A 26,716-nucleotide genomic window follows, 5' to 3' on the forward strand; every position below is an offset into this window, starting at 1 on the left:
CATAAAATAACTAAACTGCTTCCAATGAAAGATTATTCCAATTCATTAAAGTAACATTCACTGCTAATTAATTGTCAACATGTTCATTAAAATTTCGTTGTTAATCAAAGAGTATTTCCAAATTCTTGGCTTGTTCTTTATTTTACAGGAACCGACCATCTATTGAATAAGACGATAAAATTTTATAATTTTTTTTAATACTTATTAATATTGAGATTTAATAAGTTACACCAATTAGACAAACTGTTTAAATCCCTCTGAAGTAAATCTACATCCATATCATTCAAAATGATCAAAAATAGTTTAGGATTATCAACAAACATTAAAATTTTTCAATATTTTGTGCAATCTTTAAGGTCATGAATAACTATACCAAATGGTAAAGGTGACCTGTGGCCACTTTAAGACTCCAGAATTTTCATGAATCACTTTTCATAAAAATTCCGATCTTAACCATCAATTTTATATAACAAAGAAAACTAAACACCCAGTCTGCAAACTCATGAAAAAACCTGCCGGAGATAGCTTTAATTTTTTTTACTCGAAAACCTAGCATCGTACGAAGAAAAGGTAAAAAATCAAATTTGCTTCAAACTGAATAAGGATTTGAGAAATAATTTGTCAAATATTTTATTAGAAGTATTTTTAAAATATTTTTCTGTAAATATAGATATCTTACAATATACCACCAGTATACCGGCCTTAAAAAAATGAATTTCATCAAATCAAAAGAACATACTTCAAATTAAAAATTGTCAAAAAAAAATTGTTCAGTTTAAATTTGTTAAATTTAAATTTAACAAATTTTTCAAAAAATTCTAGAACAGTTAAAAAAAATCAATTAAAGTTTGTTAGTATCAAACTACAGTTCACCTTATATATTGTGCAACGAATGTGATAATGATGCATACATTTGTACCATTTAGGCATTTTCTAGCTAATGTTTGAGAAGAGTAAAAAATTAATGCTCCATTAGACCTTTTATTAAAAAGATGCAAACTCATTAAAACCAACTGTTTTCAAAACGTTTCATAATCCGAGCTCTTCCTAAAATAATCGCTTCTCATTTTCCGACCCCTACTTACCTACCTCAATTCCAATTATCCATTCGCCCATATAAGGGATGTAAGAATATCCCTAATATGCGTTAACAAGTTTAAATAATCCCCAAGGGCATTACCTGACGCTGTTATTACATCCTAAATGGTTTCGTTTAGATTCTCTTAAATAATCGGGACATACTAAATAAACAACGAGCCCTCCAAGATGGAAACAACTTACCAACGGCTTACATATGAAAATAAATTTAACATGATATATTGTATAGAGCCTTTTTAGGTTTTACGATTATATGGTGCTTTTTTTGTTCTGTTTCGGAGCCTGGTGTAACATTTTACTAATTTCCCTGGAGTATTGATTAATCTTACTTGAATGTATTGGCCAGGAACAGTGAGGGTCTCTAACTGTATTGAGCTTTGTTTTAAAATTGAACCGTTTATTAATTGGTGTTCATTTGGCTACGATTGGATCAAGTTCCTTAGTTAGGAACAAAAAATTAATTTAATTGGTTTAATATCCATTAGATGAATAACAGGCAGTTCTACAAGAAGAAATTCAATCGATTTTACTGCAGTTTTGCTAAATATTTTTCTAAAAATTAACATAATTTTCCAGGTAGTTGGGTTGATGGTTGATATGGAGCATTTTGGATCTCATTACAAAAATTTAAAAATCAGTTCCAGGGACTTGGTTTGGATTAAGTTGAGATGCCTAGAAGAAAACGCCCCATGTCTTTTACACAGTTGAAATAAACTATTCACTGCCTTTACTGTTTTTCTAAAGAACTCATATCATTCTTCCAGGCAGTTAAGTGATACAATTGAATACATAAAAGAGGCTTTAACTGCTGGGAAGTAAAACAATATTTCCATCTTCCACATAAATAATTCCAATTGATTTTCATGAAGTTCTCTCTAATTTTTCCAGGCAGTTCTATAAAAAGAAATTAAATTCATTACACTATAGTTTTGCCAATAGTTTTTCCAGAAATTATTATTTTTTAGGCAGTTGGGTTGATAGTTGATAAGGAGCTCTTTGGATCTTATTACAAACATTTAAAAATCTATTCCAGGTCGTCGGGCTGGATTAACTTGAGACACCCAGGAGTCTCAACTGCCTGGAAGAAAAATCCCTATGCATCTTACATAATTGGATTGGAGTATTCACTACTTTAAAGATCTTTCTTAAGAACTGATGTAATTCTTCCAGGTAGTTGGGTGATACAATTTAGGGGATTCCAAAGAGTCTTCAACTGCTTGGAAGTAAAACAATATTTCCGTCTTCTATACAAAGAAATCTAATTGATTTTCATGTTCAAGTTCTCATTAATTTTTCCAAGCAGTTCTATAAGAAGAAATTCAATTGATTCACTGTAATTTTGCTAATTTTTTTATAAAAATTAACATTGTTTTCCAAGCGGTTGGACTGAGTTGATGGTTAGAATAAAATTTCTTGAATCTGATTTCCAATAATGAAAAATCTATTCCAAGCAGTTGGGTCGGATTCAGTCAAGAGATCCAGGAGTCTCAACTCAAATTGTAATATTGTATCTTATAATTTTAATGATATATTTGTTTAAAATTTATGTATATCACTGGAAATCTATAAATATGCTCTGCTAAAGTTACTTAAGATGTAAAATTGTAAAGCATAATAATATTTTAACATTTATTATGCATAACTTAAATGGCTACGATACTGCATTACTTATAAGAATTATTAGATATTGTTCTTTAAGATTTGTTTATTTAAGAGTTCTTTATTCAACATATTCAATAAAGTTCAACAAACGAATATCAACATATTTATAAAAATTCTGTGATAAGACTCCTACGCAGTAATAAAATAAGTCTGAAATACTTATAGCAATAAGATATTAAAATATTAATCCCTTTTCTTTGCCTAAAATAAACTTTTTATTTACTAACTCTTCTCTAGTTTAAATAGCACTAAACATTTTCAAAAAACAAAGAAAACTCTATATCAAAATTAAGTATAAAGTTAAGTCTTGGATGCTCTTAATAAGTCTTAAGCAATTGCTTTCTTAATTTAAACATGCATTTTAATTCTCTTTTCGCTTCTTTTCTTAATCTTTTAGTTTTATCATTTTTCTTATTTATGTTAAAGCACAGTTTACTTAACAGTTACTGGTTTTTAATCTTTATCAAGTTAAAAATTTTTAAGTAAGTTAAACTTTTTAGTTTAAATTTTAAAAAAAGCGGTGAAAAAATGTTTCAGGTTACTGTAAAAAAATTAGTGGTTTATAAATATTTAAAATAAATTCTGTATTTTCTTATTTCACCATTTTTAAATTGATTTACCCTATATATGATTTGTTGTTTATATTATAAAATTAATAACTAATAAATAATTATAAAAATTATTATTGTAAGAAATTAATGAAGTATTTTAATAGGTTAAGTGAACCTGATAATAATTAAAAAAAAGAGAAACGTAAATGTTATTTATTTTATCTTTTTTAAAAAATAAATATTTTATTAATTGATTAAGAGAATTACGTTTACCAAAACATATACAAATTACTACAATTTTCATCAAAATAAATATAAACTTAACATTTTTACCAATTTCCACACATAAATACCATGAAGAATTTATATTTAGCTTAGCCATGAAGGTCATATAATAATTTTTTCATTCTTGCCTAATTGCCAATTTTAATAGTTGTACGATAATTTACCAAAACATTAAATAATATCATTGTATTTTATAATTTTTATGATATAATTATTTAAAATTTATTGATTTCACTGGACCTCTATAAATTTATAAATGCGTCTTACAAAATGTACTTAATATGCGAAATTGTAGAGCATAATAACATTTTAAGATTTATTATGCATAATTTAAATGAATAGGATATTACAGTACTTTTTTTTCCATTTTTTTGTTAAATTTACTTTAAAGAATTTAACGAATATTTATTAAATAATTAAAAAAAAACTTACACTGATGTAATAAAATATTTAACAAGATATAGGCAACTACAATATTAGATTACAATGAGTTAAATTAATTAAGATTATTTACAGTAAAGTGCTTCAATATATTTATTAATTTTCATTTCATGTTAAATTTTAAAATACGGTGAAAAAATGTTTGATGTTTCTGTAAAACGAGTGTGTTTTTTAGAAATATTTTTGTATTTGATTTTGTTATGAATTCTGCATTTTTGTATATGCTGATTTCAGCTACCTGGAAGAAAACTCCCTATCTATCTTACACAATTGAGATGAAGTCGTCACTGCTTATAAGATCTTTCCAAATAACTGATGTTCTTCTTCCAGGCAGTTAGGAGATACAATTCAGGCTTCCTCTTTGGAAGTAAAACAATATTTCCATCTTTCACATAAAGAAATCCAATTGATTTCCATGTAGTTCTTTCAAATTTTTCCAGACAGTTCTATAGGAAAAAGTTCAATTGATTGCACTGTAATTTTGCCAAGTGTTTTTCCAAAAATTAATGTTAATGGCCTGTTGGTTTATATGGAGCTCATTGCATGTCATTAAGTTAAGACACCCTGGAACCTCAACTGCCTGGAAGAAAACTCCTCAAAAGTCTTACACAGTTGAAACAGAGTATTCACTATCTTCAAGGTCTTTCTGAAAAAAACTGATATTGTTCTTCTAGGCAGTTTATTTCCATCTTTCACATAAAGAAATCCAATTGATTTCCATGAAGTTCTCTCTAATTTTTCCATTCAGTTCTATAAGAAGAAATTCATTGATTTCTTTTGAGTTTTGCTAGGTTTTCTTTCCAAAAGAATAACAAGAGTTCCGTTTCTTTTCTATGCGTAGACCATTCTGCTACTAAAGCTATCTGCTAATCTGATTTTAATAAAACTGCTGGTTTTTATCAGTGCTAGTTTTGGTTCTCCCTTAGAAGTATTTAATTTCCCCAATACCACAGACGGGATATAATAAGCACTGTGAATAACCATGAATAAGCAACATAAAAATTGTTCAAAAAATAAATATACATATTTGCTAAAATTCCAAATTTATTTCTATATTATCGATATAGCGATAAATCCATAAGGAAAAAAAGAAGTCTGAAAAGAACTGGCGCGTTCTGCCTAACAATACACTACGAACGTAAAAAGTAGGAGTGTATATAATGTTTTGCATTGGAATGCGAAATACATAAATCATGCTGTTATTGAGATTTATTGTACAAAATCCGCCCCAATCCATCATGTTTACACATTCGTACAGATGTGCCTGATTTCCTCAACTAAAAACATGTACCTAAAAAGCTGCTAATGGCTTGGCAATTTTTTGCAGCGTTTCATAATCGTTAAAATGTCCCAACATGCAACATTTTGGTAATAAACCAAACACCGTTTAAGTTAAACGCGAATTTGGTATATTTGTTCATGCTGAATCATGTCTTTGCTCACGATTCGACTGGCATTAATAAACTTTAATAATTTGATCAGATTGAGATGTGGTTAAAGTCGAAAACTAATTTAATTTCGTTAATAAAGTTCCAGGGATGGATCTATAATCAAATAGCAGCCTGTATTTAACGCGTTATACTTTCCGAACTTCTGGTTTTGCTGATAAAATTGAATTATAACTGCTTAATTCACATGGTAATCCAATTGTGTGGCATGCATTACTGAAAGACGGAAATCTTAGGATTTGCATTACTAGTTAAAGTTTGAATAATTTTACATTTGTCACAGGAAATTTAAAATTCATGAATTTATTGGCCAATATCGTCCTTAAAAACGCTTTATATTCGCCATATAAAAATAGTTAAATAGTCATTTTCCCAAATAAACTCTAAATATGCTCGCGGGAAAAACCCGGTAATACCAACTCGCAAATGTACTGTATTGGCATAATTAGATTTTCCAATTTGACGCCAGGTTTATACAGTTAGTTGGTAACAGATTTCCTATATTAACACAATTCATACGTAATTACTTTTCGTTTTCAGATTATCACTTTTTGACGAGTTTTTTGAAAAATTGAAATTTTTCACATTTTATTAAGCTCTAGAATACAAAAAACTATTCTCAATTATTAGTTATAATAAACTAAACATTAATCTAAAAAATGAGCATAACTTAAATGGGCATGATTCTCACTTTATATTTCAATGTATAAGAACATTCAATTTTTTAATGGCATTTGTTAACTGTAACCCTAGGTGGCGTTTGTAAAAAGTTAATTAACGAAAAATTAATTTAGTACTGATTAATTTAAGGGGATATTACACAGAATACAAGAATTTCTTTTTAATAATATAATTACGAATATTATATCCATTTAGTTGATGCATATTCCACTGAAACTTTTATAATAATATGTATTAGTCTTGCGTATATAGGTACGAAAATCACATCCATTTAAGTTATGCACATTTCTATGTATTTTGATTAGTTCTACGATACACTGTTTTTTCTATTTCAACGCAATGGGAAAACTCGATAATGCTGACTCGCAAATATACTGTAATGGCATAAATAGATTTTTCAATTTGACGCGGGGTTTATATAGTTAGTTTGCAACAGGTTTCCTATATTACCGGAGTCTATATTTAATTGATTGTCATTTATTCGGATCATTGATTATTGAGGTTTTTTTTGTATTAAATTATTGTTTAGTTTAACATGGTCGCAGAGTATAAAAGATATAAAGAAGGATTCTTTGCCATGTATACCTATGATTTTATTAAAATTCTGCAATCAGTATAAAAGTAAGATTAACAGACATGTAAAACCAAGTTAAAATTATTAAAATGTATTGCTAAAGAGTTACTAAAGATAAATTGCAATTTATTTAAAGAAATAAATGAACTGTTTAATGAGAAAACATTAACACAAAAATATTAAAAACAAAAAATTCTCATCGATATTTGGCCCTGGGCTCATTAGTTTTAGTTTAATTTTAAATATTTATTACAATTTTTTTATTAAAATGCAAATTTGTTGGTATGGTACATAAACATTAAACTCTATAAGTAATTTAGATCTACATTACTAAATTTATAGTTATAGTTATATTTTTGTCCAGAACAAACATTAAATTAAAATTTAATAAACTTCTGCAATATTCCTGTTAGTGAAAAAAATCAAATGTTTTTTTTTAAATGATTTAAAAATCAAAAAACTATTCACTAAAAACTTCGACTTGAAAATTTCAAAAGATGTAAAATATTTGCATAAATTAAGTGGGCATGTTTACTGACTTTAAAAATAACGAAATTCTAAAGTAAACTTACTAAATAAAAATAAGTGCTGTACACTGGAAAAACAGAAATCTATTCAAAATAAACATTTATTTATAAGAATGTTATCCACTTAAGTTATGCATATTTCTATGTTTAATACCTTGTATCGTCTTTTTATATTTACGATATATTTCTGGATTATTGTGCCCCGGGTATAATAGTTATTTAGTATGATGGTATGGTAATAAAATAATGATATAGCTCGTGTTTCGGTACTAAAAGGTCGCAAAAATTTGAAAAACAGTAATATATTTATAAAGGAAGATTTAACTAAAAATCGCCTTTTTCTACTTAATAAGGCCATTGACTTGTTTGGTGTCAAAAACGCATGGGTCCTGAATGGAGTTATTTATACTAAGTTTAACAATAAAGTGCATCGTATACCTAGTGAAAGTGACTTAATTAAAATAAAGTCTGCTTAGCTTAATAATGGACAGTAATTTAATACGTTTTGTTATTGTTATCAATACTCATGCAATTTCGATTTTCGGTAAGAAAATACTTTTTAACCAATAACTTAATCATAATTACAAAATTTTTTTGCCTGGTTTTGGTTCTATATGAATAATTATTATTTTTTACAAAGTAATCCCGGGGCATTGTGTGGAAGCGCTGTTTTTTCTATTTTGTTTTCTATTGTTTTTGTTTTTAGGCTAAGCTATTTATTATCTATATATACCTGTATAGGGAAACACTGATATATTTTCGAGCTTGCATAACATTAAATTTTTCCGCATTTTTCCTATAATTATACATACATATATTATTGTTAATAAGAATCAAATTGGTTACTGGATGATGACTACTAGTAAATTCAAAGTTGGCCACTTAAACGTAAGATCTATCTTTACGGGTTTTGCTGAATTACGTGATATGATAGAAGCAAATAATTTTGAGATATTTTTGTTGTCTGAAACTTGGCTGTCTGAGGGGGATGATTCTGACACATTTAAGATTCCGGGTTACCAAATGTTTAGAAAAGATAGGGTCGGCAGGGGGGGAGGTGTGGCTGCTTTTGTTAAATGTACATATCAAGTTGATATATTGACTTTTGATTTTAATATTAATCCTAAACTTGAATACCTTGTTTTTAAGATTAGGTTGGGAAATAAGTATTATGGCTTTTGTGTTTTTTACAAGCCACCAACGCTAAATTTTAGTGCATTAACCGCTGACTTTGATAATATATTTTCATGTCTTTATCCTGCTGTAGAAGAAACTTTTTGTTTAGGGGACTTTAATATTAATTTATTGAGTCTTCAAAATCCACTTACTACACTTTTTGAAAACTACAACCTACATCAAGTAATTGAAGAGCCCACACGAGTAACGGCAAATGTAAGTACTCTTTTAGATGTCATATTTGTTTCTAATGTGCTGTTGGTTTCTAATAAGGGTGTGTTATCGGCTGATGCCGTATCCGACCATAAAATTATATATTGTGAATTAAATTTAGCAAAAATAAATTGCAGTCAAAGAATTGTTAGGTACCGTTGTTTTAAAAATTTTAATGTATACAATTTCAATGCAGACATGCACAATTTGCCGTGGGATAATATTTTTTACGAAAATGACATTAATATGAAGATATCTATGTTTAATAACTTTATTTTAACCCTTTTTGATAGGCATGCGCCTGTCCGAGAATCTCGCATTACTAAGCCTAAAGCACCATGGCTCACAGAAAACCTAAAAATCTTTATGAGACAAAGGGACGATGCCTTGCGTATATTCAAACAGTCAAAACTATTGGAAGATTGGAATACTTACAAAGGTTTAAGAAATTTTACTTTGTCTCGGGTTCGGAGAGAGAAGAGGAAGTATATCGATTCACTTTTTTTAAATAAAAGAGAACCGAGTCAGCTGTGGAATGCACTAAAAAGTTTTAATATTTGTAAGAATAAGGATGGTCTAATTCCGTCGTTTCTCTCTGATCCCAATGAGATAAGTAATTTTTTTGACTTAACTGCGCAGGTCAATCCAGGCTGTGAGGAAAAAACGTCTTATTATAATAATAACTTTTATAGAGATGCGAATATGTTTAGTTTCCATTTAACGAGTCCGGATGAGGTTAACAAAATTTTAAATAATATAAAAACAATTGCGATAGGTACCGATCAAATTTCTTCATTAATGCTTAAGTATTGTAGCCCCTTTGTTGACTTGTACTTAACCCACATTATAAATTGTTGCATAGAGATAAGTTACTTTCCTGATCAATGGAAAACTTCAATGGGAAAACCTTTGCCTAAAATGTCTACTCCTACAACTCTTAATGACATTCGCATTATAAGTATTTTGCCTGCCGTTTCGAAAATTTTTGAAAGAATTCTTTATAATCAGATATATAACTATTGCTTATCTAATGAAATAATACCAAATTCACAATGTGGGTTTAGGAAACATTTTAACACTTCGGTAGCACTTTGTAATGTAACTGATGACTTATTTAGAGCTTGTGATAAAAACATGCATACCGTTTTAGTGCTGTTGGATTATTCTAAGGCGTTTGACACCATTAACCATAATTTGTTGTGCGCTAAGCTTAAGTATTACGGTTTTAATAATAACTCCTATTTGCTTTTAAAATCCTATTTGTCTAATAGATATCTAACGATTTTTTCCGATAACAGAAAGTCTGAACAAGTAAGTATTAGTTGTGGAGTACCGCAGGGTTCTATTTTGGGTCCTTTGCTTTTTATAATGTATACCTCAGATGTTTTAAAATCGCTTAAATATTGTAAGCTTCAGGCATTTGCTGATGATACGCAAATTTATTATTGTTTTGATTACAGCGACTATAAAGAGGCCGAATCACTCATAAATGAAGACCTGCAAGCACTAGGCTTAAACTCAAAAAATCACAATTTAAAATTAAATCCTAATAAGTCCCAGCTTATGATATTTGGTAACAAAAATCAAAGAGAGTTTTTAAAATCTAATATAAATATTAATTTCGATAATACAAGATTGGAATTTGTAAACAACGGTAAAAACTTGGGGGTTATTTTGGATGAACAATTAAGATTTAAGGAACACCTTAAAAAAATTTTTCAAAGAACTTTTATGTCCCTGAAAACATTGTATAATAACCGCCATATGTTAAATGTAAAGTTAAGAAAACAATTATGTGAATCCCTTGTACTGTCTCATTTTAATTATGCTGACGTAGTTTATGGGTTTTGTCTAGATTTGGAAAGTCGGGTAAGAATTCAAAGGGTCCAAAATGCTTGCGTTCGATTTGTTTATGGACTCCGAAAATTTGACCATGTATCTTATTTATATAGAGATATTAGATGGCTTAAAATGGATATGCGCAGGATATTACATTTTGCAGTGTTTTTATTGAAAATAATTAATGACACATCTTCCCCTGTCTCCCTTAAAGAAAGACTAATTTTTCGGGACACTGTTCATGGTTTAAATATAAGGTTTTCTAAAAGAATTACGGTTCCACTTCATCATAGTGTCATGTTTCAGAGGTCATATTCTTGTAATGCAGCAAATATTTTTAATAAAGTACCAACAAACCTAATTAATTTATCAATTCAATCTTTTAAAATAAAATTCAAGGAACATCTATTTAATTTGCAAACCAATGGAGATTTTTTTTAGTGGCTTTTGTTATTTGTGCAATTTTTCTGGCAAATTTAATGTTTGTTATGCAAGTTTCTTCTAGTTTTTTCTGATTGTAATATTTAATTAATAATTTATTGTAATTTACTAATTAATTTGCCTAAGATAATTTTTTTTTTAACTACCTAATTTATTTACTGATGGTAAAGTATAGCTTCTGGTTCAGTAGAGTAGCTCTTTAAAGCTAGACTGCGCCAGTGGTTTATGCTACTTTTTTTTTAATAATGTTTTTTTTTTCTCAGCTATGTTTATGTAATTTTAAAAATAAAAGGCATATTTAGTTTAGTTTAGTTTAATATATGAGAGATCGCATGTGCATAATCCGTTTGCAATAAGCCAATACCAATTCGGTCCGAATATAAAATATATTCACGTAAATTTGCCAGAATTAAACGGTAATTATTGGTTTGGAACACGTTTCAGAATGATGATATTTCTATATTTAGATTTACCTGTTGGGTTTATTGTAAATTAATGTTGTTTTCAGGCTCTTCAAAAGTACGAACTTCACCTGCTATGAAAAAAATACAACCGATACGAAAACCATTGGTGAAGTGGATGATTTAATCCCTTTTACAGTCTACAGCTTCGTGGTGATTGCCTGGAATATGATTGGTGCTAGTCCACCTAGTGAACCCTCTTACTTCATTGTGACTTTAAGTGAACGTAAGTAACTATTAAAATATATTAATAGGACTTTGAGTTGTAACAATTATTTATATGGAACAACTACTAGTCTGGAAAACATTTATAATACAAAGCAAATCCGAAATAGATAGGGCCAAGTATTATTAAGTTATATCTGGTATATCCGGGGAAAATCCGAATTTATATTGGAATACTGATTAGCCAACAGCTGCGGCTAACAACTTCAGAAATTTACAAAGGTGCTTGAACATTATTAATGTATAGTCCGAAACTGTGTTTGACAAACAAAGCTCACTTCTATAAATTCGCAAGTCATCAACGTAACTTGCTCGTTGAACCGTGTGAATTTACCAAGTCAGCAACAGGATAGCTGTAACGGCCCTCGACCTGAGCTCGGGAATTATTTTTCTTACTAGACTGCCGAGACAGAAAACTAATTACTCTTAGAATTTATAATAGCGGTAATAAACAGTTTTTATTTCTATGCTGCATAATAAAAACTAAGTCATTTTTTATTAAGTTTCCATTTGAAGTTCCACCAGCGAAATAAATCAAAAGCTGCCAGAAAAAGTTGTAACTGGGGTGGTAAAATACAGAAAACTCGTATAAAAGTTCTCAATAGTTTAAATTGACAATTTATCAAATAATTCTCGCTGCTCTATTCGACTAGCCCTCAAGGGCCAACTTTATTACGTAGCTTTACTTCGATTTAGTGTAACCCCATTTGAGCCTGTGAAAAGCCATCCCCGAACGACAAAATATCTGAAAAATTGTTGAAATCATAACCGAAAATACTTAAACTTTTACACTAGCGAGACAGATTGACTGAAGAAGTTAAACGAATTTCCACACTTTTATTCCCAACGGTCGTTTATGTTACAAAGTTGTATATCATATCGAGCAATTTCCTCTTTGACATAATATTGGTCAACCATACGATGTAAGTTCTTATTATAATATTAAGGCGTTGTCGGAATGGTCCATTTTTTACGGAAAACTATTCAGTTCCGCAAGAAAACTTTCCGTCGTATATTGGAATTACATGCGCTTAAAAATTTACAGCATTTTTCCAATTTTTCCAACATATTTCTGATCCAATAGTTGCGATATTTATTAAAGAAGTTACTTGGACTTTGGAATTTAAAACTTACAGTAAAGAAATTATTTTACGACAAATAATAAGCACTTTTGAAATTAAAAATGATGAAAAATTGATCCATGCCTTTAATGGCTTGCAAATTTAAATATGTTTATCTCAGTAGTGGTTTTCAGATTTAGACAATATGCCAGTATTGAATAAAATTGGATCATAGAAAATTTTACCAGTGATTTCATCGGCTTAATTACCAGGAACCTGGAGATGGTGTTCTTGGTGTTCTTGTTGATGCAGAAGATCCAAGTTCAATGGGGTAGATAATGGATGTCGATCAATTCTCGACATTTGCTTTTTAAATATTGATTTACCCTTTACAATCAAATGTACCAGTCTTGTTAATCCTGATTCATATCACTTTCCTTTAGAACTGGTACTGCCTTGTAATAAGCCTAAATTAACTTCACCTGTAACTTTTAATTACGATTTTAAACATGCAGATTTTACTTTGATTAATAATTATTTCCTAAACTGTAATTGGAAAGCAAGTTCAACTATTGTTGAGACTAGACTTTCAAAAGTTGATGCAAGCAAGAGTGCAAGTCAAATTTCGAACAGGGATTGATTGGATACTGCCATTTTCTTTATAATATCCCTTTCTACAAGATGTTTAGTGATTTATTAAATTAGGGTCTATTCTCTAAAAATTGGAATCTTCCATATATTATTACCCCATAAGCATTTTATTATCTATTCGTAAGCTTGATGAGCAATATGTTCTGAAGAAGGGTTTTCAAGAGATTTAAGTTGATCCACAGCATCCTTTTCATATTTACTAACTTTATTTTTAGTTTATTCCATGAAGGCCATGTATGCCATTTATAGCGTTATTAGTAAAGCTTTTGATAATCTTAACCATTCTATTTTAACTCATCGACTGTCAAAGGTTGGCATTACTAGCGTATGATTGGATTAAATCATATTCCAGGTTTTTATTTATGGTGCTATAGATGAGTTTCTACCCAAGAAGTTTAATTAAATTGACAATTTTCCTAAGTGGTTTTCAACTAATCCAAAAAAACTGCTTAGGTAAAAAAATATACTTTACAAGAGGTACAAGACTACAAGGCTTTTGGAGGATTATGAGCAATATTCTTTAGGAGACAAGCTAAAGCCTTAATTGACTTATGTGACAAATATGACGCACCTAATTTCTGAAAATATAAAGCACTTCAGGTCGGATCTTAATTCTTTATGTGTGTTGTTTTAGCAACCCAGTCCAATTTTTTTTTTAATTTTTAAGGGTTTATTTGGATAAACGGTAAAAAAAATCCAAGCTTTTCAAATTTTTTCTTTAATTGCCAGCGTTTCGGCCTATATTAGTCCTTGTTCAGGGTAAACAGAAACATCAAAGCTCTTCGTTTAATTGTGATAAATAGAACATAGTGGTTTCATATGATTGTATTTGGTTTATTTGTTGTTGAGGAATATGTACCTGTTGGTACGTAAGTAACAATGTACTTAACAATAAATTATTTTTTAAGAAAGATGGGCAATTAAGAAACTTGGGCAATTTAAGAAAAAATTTGAAAAGTTTGGATTTTTTTTCCAGATTAGAAGTCCCTTGAAAACTATATTTCTCATAGGCAGTTGAGAAATAAAACATTTCAGGTAATTTGAGTTTGTGGTACCCCATGGGGTTGAAAAAACACTGTTTCAACTGCCTGGACGAATTAAATTATTATTTCCCTTTTTCTTTCTAGGTTGCAAATCCCTTGGCTTAATTGATTTCTCTAATCCTACTGAATTTAATCAAGTAGTATCAATCTTACATAACGCTTTCAAAAGTCCTAAAAAAAGTATTAAAGCTTCAGATAGTCGTTTGTATCAATAAGTTTAATATTATCCCTGTTAAATTAATCGGGGTTTAGATCTAATTATAGCTGATCCACTGAACTGTCTGATATATTGGACGATGTTGTCGCTTCTCAGGATTCTGGTAATGCTACTGTCTTGGTCTTATTGAATCACTCTAAAGCTCTCGACACTCTCTTAATAACAGTATCATGGTCGCTACATTTGGTGCGCTCCTCTATATCATATAATAATATGCTTTTATGATCGTGATACCCCTTAAATACTACCGATATCACTTTTATACCTAATTATATGCATCATTGAACCTTAATGGCAAATGTGACTGATCAGATCAGTAGTGACTTGGATGTTATATTATAATCATTAGAAAAGCACTTGCTCAAAATAACTCTTAACAAATTTTGTGCCATCCTTTTTTTGAAATGAAACTTCTAGAAATTGTTTACAGGAAGCTATAAAACTTAAACTTGGGGACAATTTAACCCCATTTAAGGAGTCAGTATAGAATCTAGGTCTTGTTGTAAATTGCAAGTTAGAATTTAAGGACCATATTCATTGTTTTAAGAAAACGTATTCAACGCTTAAGCTAATTTACTCGCATAGGCACTATTAGTCAGAGGAACTGCTCTTACTAGTGTTCTCCCATTTAATTTTGCTGATCATTTATATGAACCATTTTTTGACAGTCTGGATGTAAAAAGAATTCAGGAAATAAAAAATTCTTCTTTGTAACTTGTCTTCGGCATTTTGTCACGAATTGGTAAAATTGAAATGGCTTAATATGATTGACCGATTTAGTCATACTTTTTTATAAAATAGAAATATCCTCAATACGGGTACCAGAAGATAAATTATAGGACAGATGTACATAATGTAAATATTCGTAAACTAAACCTTGTTACAATACATGTTCACAAAGTCATTAAAAAACCCATAAATAGCCTATCTTAATTACCTAAAATAGTATAGTTCTATTAGTACCTTGTTTCAAGAAGAAAATTAAAGAAATATTGTTCTTAAACTTCTAACAGATTTAAACTCCCTTATCTTCTCCTTGTTTTTTCTTTTCTTACGATCCTTTCCTTCTTTTTTTTTAATCTTCTATCTTTTCTTTTTTATCTATTGTTCTATTATAAAATAATATTTATTTTTGTTAAATTACACTTTCTCTTAGTTGGTATATTATTAAAGTTGTTATTTTGCTTTTATTGATTTATACATATGTGCATTACTATTTTTTTATTACATTATTTTATTTTTAATGAAATCAATAAACCTTTATATGATTTTTAAAGCTACAGTAAGGTAAGATATAATAAAAATGCAATTTCAAGATGAATGAGAGAAATTCTATAATTTACCAATTTCCATATTAACTATGCAGCAAAAAATGAAAAATCATAACGAAGATGAGTCGGATGAGACCGAACCCAATCCGACTATTAAATTTGTAATTAGTACGTAATCTCAAAGGCGCGAATTATTCATAGCCCTATGCCCAAAGTAAAAATTTTAATATTTTACGTGAGGATCAATGATGATTTTTATTTCGAAATAGGGAATATTGGCTAGGGGCAAATTTGTTAATGATTCACGGATTTAAAATATCAAGTTATAATTATATTTTAAGTATAATTTATATAACCATATAGGAATTAAGATATAGTAAGAGTGAATTACATAATCAAAACACAATTTCCAGAAGATTTAAACCGTGAACCTCGACTGGTTTTGATGGAATTTATGAGAATATAAATTGTTTGCATTTAGGATAACGTATGTTATACACCAGATTACACAAAAACTAGTAGGCAGTCAATAAAAGGAAACAATTTTCAAACTGGTAAGTATCTTCTGCTCGACTAGTTCTGTTTGCAGAATGATATGTATTTTAAAAATCGCGCAATTGAAAATTCAATAGGAAACAAAATATTCCTCGGAACGGTTGCGCCATTGAAAAGAAATAATGCATTGTGTATTTTTCAGATCGCATTTTTGCCAGTGCGATTTCTGACAGACTTATTGACTGTCAAGGGTCAATTTTCCTTATACGTACTTATTTACTCACGATATACTTCGCAAATTGTAGCGGCCCCCGAGGCTATTTTTCTATAAAATATCTTGTTACACCCGCTATGCCACTTGCAGTAATCCGTTTCGCTTTATTTGTTGTTTTATATGAGTTCCAGCTCTCCTACTCAACGTGATACACGAACCTTTCTCGTACTAACACCTTTTTATTTTTATAACAAATTTTATTTGATTTTCTTGTTGAGTTAATAATTTTAAAATAATATTTTATTTAAGTGTTTTGCCAATTTTGTGCCTTGGGCAAGTTTACAGGTAAAGACGGAAATTACATGGGTTATATCGATTCTATGGCAAAGACGTACGGAATATTTATTTTGAAAATCATTGTTGCGATAACCATTTTATTATTTTTGAGCCATTTAAGGTTTTAGTAAATTTTTTTTGTGTTTCTTCAGGATCGATTAATCTATATTAAAATCATTACCATAACAAATATTTTATTTGCAAGCCTATCAGACCCAATTATCTATGGCAAAATAATTGTTGTACTGAACCTTTAAAATTTACTACTAATATCACATGATTATGACGCAACAAATCGAAAGTTGACTGATGAGAGTTGGTAAACATGCAGCATTTCACGAGAAAACGAGGGATCTTGATTGTCAAAATGGTGAAAGTTTATATGCCACTATTCGTAAAGTGCGTCCAATATTCGGTCGAATTAATGTACCTAGTTCATCTACTGTGACAAGAACAAGAAAAAAATTCGAAAGTACTGGTTCGGTTAGTGAAACCACACAATTAGACCTCGGAGTGGTCGTGCAGAACAAAACATCACAACAGTTCGCGAGAGTGTGACACAAAAGCCAGAGACGTCAATTCATCATCGAGCACAAGAATTCGACATTTCAATAATTCAATCTTTAGCGAATTCTCACTCTAAAGATTTACAAATCTCTCTCTTTAGTTATTGTCTCTTTTGAACGGAAACTGCACAGTGATTCTTTACCATGATTCTCTATTTTTTTCCTCTTGCATTACTTGTGAAACCGACATTTGTCTGAGATTATTTATTTGACCTATGTGTCTCACCGATGATCTTCCTCTTGATCTCTTACCATCAACTTTCCCTTAGATCATCTGTTTTTTCCTCCGTATCACATGACCAAAAAATTGGATCATGCATCATAGGATTGTTGGTAATAATCTTTCCTCGCTTAAAATGGATATATTGATGCAGTAGGCTGTCCATGATATTCTCAGCATTTGACGCTATTTCAAACGCCTTAATTCTTCTTCGACACTACGCATTTATGGTCTAGGATTACGATCCTTACTCTGCAATAGGAAGCACCAGGGATTTCATAAATCTCATTTTAGTTTCCTTGCGGATACGATAGTCTTTCCAGATTTTAACCAGTTTACCTAAAACCACCTTTGCCATCCCAATTCTTCTTTTGATCTCCTGCACTGACCCACCTTTACTTGTTATTTTCGTGTCTAGATAAAAAAAACTTATTCCTTTTTTTCTAGGTCTTAGATTAGCTGTAAGGGTACAGGAATCGTTCTTCATTCAATTCATTTTGAACTTCAATTTATTTTGAAAATCATTATTGCGATAACCATTTTATTATTTTAAAGTCATTAAATGTTTTAGTAAAATTTTTTTGTGTTTCTTGAGGATCGATTAATCTATATTAAAATTCTTTTAAGAATCTTTAAAATTTACTACTAATATCACATGATTATGACGTAACAGATCGAAAGTTGACTGAGGGAGTTAGTAAACATGCAGCATTTCACTGTAAAACAAGGGGTCCTGATTATCAAGATTAATATCAAAATGGGGAAAGTTTAATTGACACTATTCGTAAAGTGCGTCCAATATTCGGTCGAATTAATGTACCTAGTTCATCTACTGTGACAAGAACAAGAAAAAAATTCGAAAGTACTGGTTCGGTTAGTGAAACCACACAATTAGACCTCGGAGTGGTCGTGCAGAACAAAACATCACAACAGTTCGCGAGAGTGTGACACAAACGCCAGAGACGTCAATTCATCATCGAGTACAAGAATTCGACATTTCAATAGACAATCTTTAGCGAATTCTCACTCTAAAGATTTACAAATCTCTCTCTTCAGTCGTTGTCTCTTTTCACTCAATCATGGAAGCTGCACATTGATTCTTTACCATGATTCTCTATCTTCTTCCTCTTGCATTACTTGTGAAACCGACATTTGTGTGAGATCTTTTATTTGATTCATGTCTTAATATCCCACCGGTGACTTTTGAAGCATGCATCGTTGGATTATTGGTAATAATCTTTTCTTGTCATGAATTTTAAGTACTCTTAAAATGGATATATTGGTGCAGTAGGCTGTCCATGGTATTCTCAGCATTTAATGCTATTTCAAACGCCTCATGTCTTAGCATGTCTTCAATAATTCTTCTTCGACACTACGCATTTTGGGTTCCTTGCGGATACGATGGTCTTTCCAGATTTTAACCAGTTTACCTAAAACCTCCTTTGCCATCCCAATTTTTCTTTTGATCTCTGCACTGGCCCACCTTTACTTGTTATTTTCGTGTCTAGATAAAAAAATATTCCTTTACTTCTAGGTCTTACATTAGCTGTAAGGATACAGGAATCGTTCCTGCCCGATCTATAATCATCAGATGACATTTATTCGCAGCCTACATTCCATGTTTATTTGTTCTATTTGTTACAAGAGATCATACATTTCTTGATCTTGAAGATCTTTTTTCCTCCAATAGATACTCCATCCTCCCACTCATCATTCACTCTCTGTGTATATTTAGAAGTATAGGCGAGAAAATGCATTCCTGCCTTTTAAATCTTTGCCCACTTTAAAGTTCTCTGAAAATTCGTTTCCTTTTCTTATTATCAATTAAATTTTTGATATTAGTATTATAAATATCTAATTTAACGCTAATATCATTTTTTCGATAGATTATTTCCCGTAGTTACTGAAAACCTTCCTGTTCCAAGAGCGTAGTGCTAATAATGCCATTATAATTTCTATATTTTAGATATTTTATTTTATCTTTACACCAAGCAACGATCTAATTGTGTTAAAAATAGGTAGAGAAGCAATTCTTTTCGGTAATAAATGCATTAAATAAAATCATTATTTGTAATAATTCAATTTAGATTACTGATTATATATTATTATACGAACAAGTCATACATATTAGTTCTGAGCAGGAGAAAGGTAACCTTAGCACATAATTTTTTGTTGATGTGCATTTTTTTAGATTCCGATTAGATACTCTTACAGACAAGGCAGTAGTCATAAAGTTTCTTTTAGAAAAAAATCATGAACAATTAACAATAAAAGAAGGGAGCCCCAAAACCGATTCCTAAAGGACTTCATAGTTCTATGGAGCAAGATGATCTCTATTTTCTAAGATTATATAAGTGCTATGTTTTTTATGCCATCTTTGAGATCAATGAATCATGGTTTACAGTATCAAATGCTCTTGAAAAATGCATGAACAACCCGATACACCCCTATCGGTAATTTTTAAACTAACAATTAGAAGATGGCATCCACTGTACTCTTAAAGACCAAATTCTTCAAAAGTTAATAATTCCAGCTTAATAAAGTATGGAATCATTCTAAGGTTAACCATAACCTAAGGAAAATAGGCAATAGTGCAAGAAGCCTGAAGTTAGAAATCCCATCCTTAAAAAGAGGAACAACCACTGCCCTCTTAAGGCAACATGGGAAAAATCCAGGTACAAACGAAATATTAGAGCAAGATCTGCAAAATAACAAATTATTACAACTTAATGAACTCATATGTTATCCTGTATATTTCTAAATATTATCAAGCTCATAATTTATAGGGAAAATGGTAAATATTTCCAACTATAATAGAGAATTTAGAATATTTAGGGAATGACATATGTCAGTAATTAAAATTTTTACGAAACGATTTTTTGGCATAATAACGAAAATATCAAAATGGCAGTTGTTTCAATATAATTACGCAATGGTGGTTCTAGTGTGCTTACAAGATCAATGACTTGCGTTCTCTGTAACGACATTTGGAATTTAATTGAAGCAATAAACTCAGTTCGTTTATATATTTTCGGTCAACGGTAACTCATTTTCTTTGATCTGACTGGTTATCTATCTTCACTTTCAGCCAATACATCTTTAGAGGCACTGCTTTACTTAATTTTTCAGAGTAACTTGGTCTGAGATGGACTTTTTTGATGGAGATTTTAAAAAAATGCAATTTAAAGAGATACATAATAAAAAGAAAACAAGCAATTTAACTGGCTAGTAAACAAGTCAAAGCAGATACATCCTATTCAAGACCTAATACACTGGCTAGAACATCACAAAAGAGCATATTGTTTTTTTTTTATTTCAGTTAATATCTGTTCTGAAGGTTACGCCGCTGCGCCGCAGTGATAAGACAAAAGGGGTTGAAATTAGCTTCTTTAGAGTCTAAATGAACATTCTCCAATAAATGGCAGTTGTACTCCCTTTATAATTACAATGTTTCATCGCTCAGCGAGACGCAATTCACTTCGGTCCTATGATCGAGATGAGGACCGCCCGACATCGCACTTAATGAACGTTATTATTTATAGCATTTTATCTTTTTTTTTATTTTGTTTTTAATTTAAATATGGATTTTTTGTTAAGAATATTAAGGAATTCAACTTTTTAAAACAGTTGTGAAAATAAACCGTTTTATTATTATTTATTTATTCATTCAACGGGCAAAAAACCCAATATTACAAGGAATAAATTGAATTAAATAAAAGATGAGCTTTCAACCTTTGTCCAGGTGCAATGAGACTCAAGGTTAAAATCACCCAGTAAGCAAATTTCACAATGAGGTAGTTCTTCGTAGAGTTTGTCCAGAGTGTCTTAAATGTTGCATAGTACACAGAAACGAGAAGAAAAAACAATAAACATTTATACGAGAAATGTAAGACATATTTTAAAAAACAATCAGTGTGAAAAGAATCCTAACAATTTTCTTCGACTATCACTCGTAAACGGTGATTGCAAACATAAAGATTACGATTTTTAAAGTTCTGAATCATTCATTGCAGGATGATTAATTTAACGCTTACCTGTTAAATAGTTAATTATCAGGACACATTTATAGACCCCGGAGAGTGCGGAAAGTGAGTATTTTACACTGCTAGTAGTTTGCTGCACTACTGTTTTTCAAAATCATAAAAACGTTAAAAGGAAGCTAGATGATGTAAGCTCTGAATGTCAATAATTCCTAAAAGCCTAATTTCTCATTTCAGAAATTTCAGTTTCTCCTTACGTCAAGTAGAAAGTTAAATTTCCGCCGTAAGATCCTCGAAAGCAAGTTGCCCTGATGGGATTCCAAATATTCGCTGTAACAAATTCAAATTTACATTATAATATGTAAGGAAAAGGTGCTATTAAAACAAAGACGGCTGTCAATAATAAGTATTAAGCAAATTTAAACGACGTCATTTAAGAGTACTTTAAACGCTCACTCACTTTGATTAAATATTTTTACTATTGCTTTAAGCGACATTGAAACAAGTAATTTCACTTTGCTTTGATAGAGCTTCCAGACTAACTAATTAAAAAACCAATTAAATTATTCATTTTTCCCCCATTATATAACCCTAAGAAAAGCTGATTCAAACCAGAATTTGGTGTAAATAATTTAAACACCCGACCAAACAAACTGGAATTAATTCCCGGGGATGCCTACGCAATTTAATGCCTGCAAATAAAACGTGGGTCAGTGAATACCGCTGGAAAAAGATATTATCGTTTTATTTCAAAGAAATGTGGTATTTTGATGGGGGTGCCAATTAGGAAAGGCTCGATTAAAGCGCCCAGTTATGTATATTTTCTTGAGGGGCAACTGTAATAATATGACTGCATAATTGCTTCGGCTAAGGTAGGTACCGCCCTGTAATGTTGGCCCTATTATTATCTTTCCCTTATTATACATGCGAAACATAGCAAGTTATGTTTAAGAACTAGTATTTAGGCATAGAAGTAGGAGTAGGTCATAGTAATTAAAATGTTAATTAGTTTTTAAGATTTTTTATTAAATTAGGACAAAAAATATAACACTTTTTTAATGTGGTTTTTCTATATGATGATATTTGTTTATACATGATCTTCTACAATCATATAAAGAAAAATGAGTGTTGTCCCACTAAATTTACACAACGAGTTAATTGCTGCACTCACAATTGACAAAATACGAGCCAAATTATTTAAAAAAATACCATGTGTATCTGCTTTTCCATTAAAACGTATTATAATAATCTAATCTGTAATACAGGACATTTCCAAAAATATTTAAATATTCCATGGTAACACCTTTATACAAATTAGGAGATAAAACAGCACTTAATAATAATTATAGGAGTGTAGCTTTATTTAGTACTGTCTCTAAATTATTGGAAAATGCATAAAACTTCGATTTTATAGTTTCTTAATAATTTTTCCAAAAAAAATCGGTATACATTTAAAGAAAAAATAGCACTGACGATGCAGTTCTTTGTGTGACTCAGCACGTCAATGAGTGTTTCATGACTGGTGATTAGCGTATTGTTGTGTTTTCGGACCTAGGAAGAGCCTTTGATACTGTGACACACCGAATTCTTTTGAATCGATTGAAAAGCAATAGTATTCCTGAAATTGTTTATGATTTGCTTAAAAGTTATCTGAATAAAAGATCTCAAAGTGTAAAAATAAATGGTAAAATTAGCTCACGGAGAAAGGTTAAGTCCGTTGTGCTACAGGACATAGTATTGGGTCCAATTCTAATTTCGATGTACATAAACGAGTTACTAAATCTATTGCCTAACATCAATGTGGTTTGTTTTGCCGATGATACTGTTATTATTATATACATTAAGGAAAAGACTTAGGAACAAGTTAGGAGGTATACAGAAGCATTGCAACTATTAAAGGCATGGTTTGATGCAAATTTTCTGACCTTAAATTCCGAAAAGTCAGGATTTATATGTTTTTCAATTGATGTTAGACCTTCAAGCAATATCTCTGAACCTAGTAATTGTCAAAACATCTTCATCAAAAAATAAAAAGGCAAAATATTGTTAAATTAATTAAGGGTATATTTGGATGAAAATTTAAAGTGGGATGCTCATGCTGAATATGTTTTAATATGAATAAGAAAATTAATAGATAAGTTTTATCTGCTTAGAGAATTTTTTAAAAAGAATCAATCAGTACTTTAAATTTGTGTCTCTTAGTTCTAAATACCTTCCACTACATACTCTGTTTTTCATGGGTTAATTAATAAACCTACTTGATGTATTCTTCGCTTGTTTTCCATAATATGCAGTGGACATCATCCTGATCCTATCTCCAATTGAAATACTCATAGGATCACATTTTTTTTGAAGTTTCCAGAACTTCCTCTAAATAAATCTTGCAATGCGTCAGCCTTGGCGAAGTCCTGGTTGTCCTTTGCCTAATATTTATAGAACTAGTCATATCATTGTATAAGTCCCTCATGGCATTATTGTACATTGAAGGAATTTTCGAGCCTTCTAGCGCTTGCCACAACTTGACTAATCGGACACTTTCACACACTTTTTGAAAATCAGGTTTCCAGTTTTAGTATACATCCTATATTGATGACGCATTAGTTCTACCGAGAAACTATTATACTTAAATATAATTTGAGAAATATCATAATCCCATTTAATGGAAAATATGCCCTGGACCTCCTTGATGAGATGTCTTGCAGTATCATCGAACGTCTCATCTTTGATTTCCTTTTGAAATGTAAATAGTAGTGACGTTTTAAGTAAACGGTTTTCTCTGTATATCCAGTAATTGGTTATTTACTTTAACTTTCTTGTTGGTTGGGTTTACATTATTTATTATATTTATATATGATTAGGAAACTAATTAATTATTCACTGTTTCTTCTCCAAATGGGCCGACTACTTTGCTATTTACTTCCATTCCGGTTATAATATTTAGGTGAGCTAGTAAAATTACTTTCTTTCTAAATTCAATACTCTCCACTAAGTCCGCCAAATCGTCGTTAAATGTATCGTCTACCTTGTCTTCTTTATCTTTAGAAGATGCATATGCGTCCACTAGTATATCCTTTTAACTTCATGTCAACTTTATTTACTTATAATTGTTGACGGGCTTTTATTTATTATATACGTAGTCTGTTTCTGCTTTTCTGTCTTTTTCTACTTCACTATAGAATTAAAGAAAATCTTTGTAGTAGTCCTTTTTTCTGGCTTAGGTCGAATGTCACATTCGACATTCCAAAACTCATAGCTCAAACCCAAATACAATTATCACTGTAGCATTGCCCTTTACTTCTACATGACTGTTTGGACCTTCTGGTAATTCTGTGTTTTACCCAAACATACTAACAATTGTTCCAAATTCAATAATTTGACCCTCAACAGCAAACTTTTCTATTGTTCGATCACCGCTCCGGTTATTTAAATGTAACAAAATAATGATTTCAGTTTGGTCTCCAACTAAAGCCTCACATTGCGGAGCTGAATTAGGAAAGTTTTGGGCATATTGAGTGCTTAATTACTTAATAAACATATTTTACGGCCCAAATATTTCTGTATAAAATGACCGGCTGTAATTTCAACTACCGGCGAATTACGTCTAAACGGGACGATCTGCAAACAAATTAAATAAATGACATAAAGTTTCGTTGTATATATTCATTAAACCCAGGACTTTTAAACTTTTACTGAGATTTGAATATTTAATTAAAAGTTTATTTAATTTGTGTGGACACATGCAGGAATTTGACTGGAATGAATCATCTTGCCATGATTTTTTAATTTATTCCAAAGAAACAGCTTTCTTTTACATAATAATCCGTAATTACGTGCCTATACTAGAGACACTTAATTATCTCTCATATCCTGTCTGTATAAAGGGAGTGGGTATCGCTTTCCCAATTAAATTAATTGGCATTACCCAAAAGCTACTCAAAAAGTTCCTTTGATGATTGAACTTACTTATCAGAGTGACAATATTTTACATGTGTTTCTCTTATAAAAGAAGATCAATAGAGTTGTTTTTTTTTAATTAAAGTTGTATAACGCGGTCAACAAGAAGTAAGCTTAAAATATAAAATTGAAGAAAACTAGAGGACCCATTGGGTAATTTTAAGTTTAATAATTTAGAGAGAGTAAAATAAAAATAGGCGATTCTTTACCTTCTTTATGGCTAGAGAATTTTTAGAAAACTCTTGCTCCTACCTTTGTTTTGCCTCTGATTTCCCAAGTGTAAACCGTTTTTAATCATTGGCGCACCTAGCAACTTTACCCATTTATGAAATTACTTTAACATAATAGATTATTTACTTAGCCTTACACCGAGCCATCCCATTTCTTTATCTTCTTTTCAATTGCTAATTGCTTAGATAATTTATCTTGGAGGACTTTTTTTGCAGTTTTACTGAAACGCTTGCACGGAGTACAGTATTAACTAATTTTGCTGACCTAAATTATAAGAGGAATTAGCGAGGATCCATAAACTCCTGGATTATATTGATGAAAATGGTTATTTTCATTATTATAAATTTAGTGACTGTCGTCAATTAATTGGCAATTTGTTAATTATATTAAAAAAACATCATTTTCACAGTAACACAATCAACTGCTGAATCCATTAACGTCCGCAGTTAGACTGACGTCTTTTTGTACCGTTAAACATCACTTTATCCTCATCCTCTTCTAATTTTTGAACTGATATAGAGATATATAAATGACTTCGACTTTTTCACCTTTTTCTATATCATCGTTTAATTTTCTTAATAGTGTTTAGATAGACTGGAAATAGTGTTTTTCTATCGTATAGTGTTTAATTATGCTTTAAAAACATCACTTCATATCTATCCTCTTCTGATTTTTAAACTGAGATAGGGATAGATAAATGACAATTTGACTTTTTCATCTTTTTCTATATCATCGTTTCATTTCCTAAATAGTGTTTGGATCGACTGGAAGTAGTGTTTTTCTGACGTAAAGTATCTCATTATACTTAAAAAGCATCACCTTATTCCCATTCCTTATTAATTTTCAAACTGAGAT

At 30.4% G+C, this 26,716-nt stretch overlaps 1 protein-coding gene across 1 annotated transcript in view; it reads left to right on the forward strand.

Annotated features, from left to right (window-relative positions):
- Positions 1-26,716, forward strand: part of LOC126748168 (tyrosine-protein phosphatase 99A-like) — a 286,407-nt gene that overhangs the window by 173,681 nt on the left and 86,010 nt on the right. The window contains exon 5 of the mRNA XM_050457205.1: positions 11,445-11,623. Within this exon, the coding sequence (XP_050313162.1) occupies positions 11,445-11,623 (179 nt within the window). The remainder of the gene's footprint in view (positions 1-11,444; positions 11,624-26,716) is intronic.

Source organism: Anthonomus grandis, chromosome 22 (assembly GCF_022605725.1).
Source record: "Anthonomus grandis grandis chromosome 22, icAntGran1.3, whole genome shotgun sequence".
NCBI classification, from domain to species: Eukaryota; Metazoa; Arthropoda; class Insecta; order Coleoptera; family Curculionidae; genus Anthonomus; species Anthonomus grandis.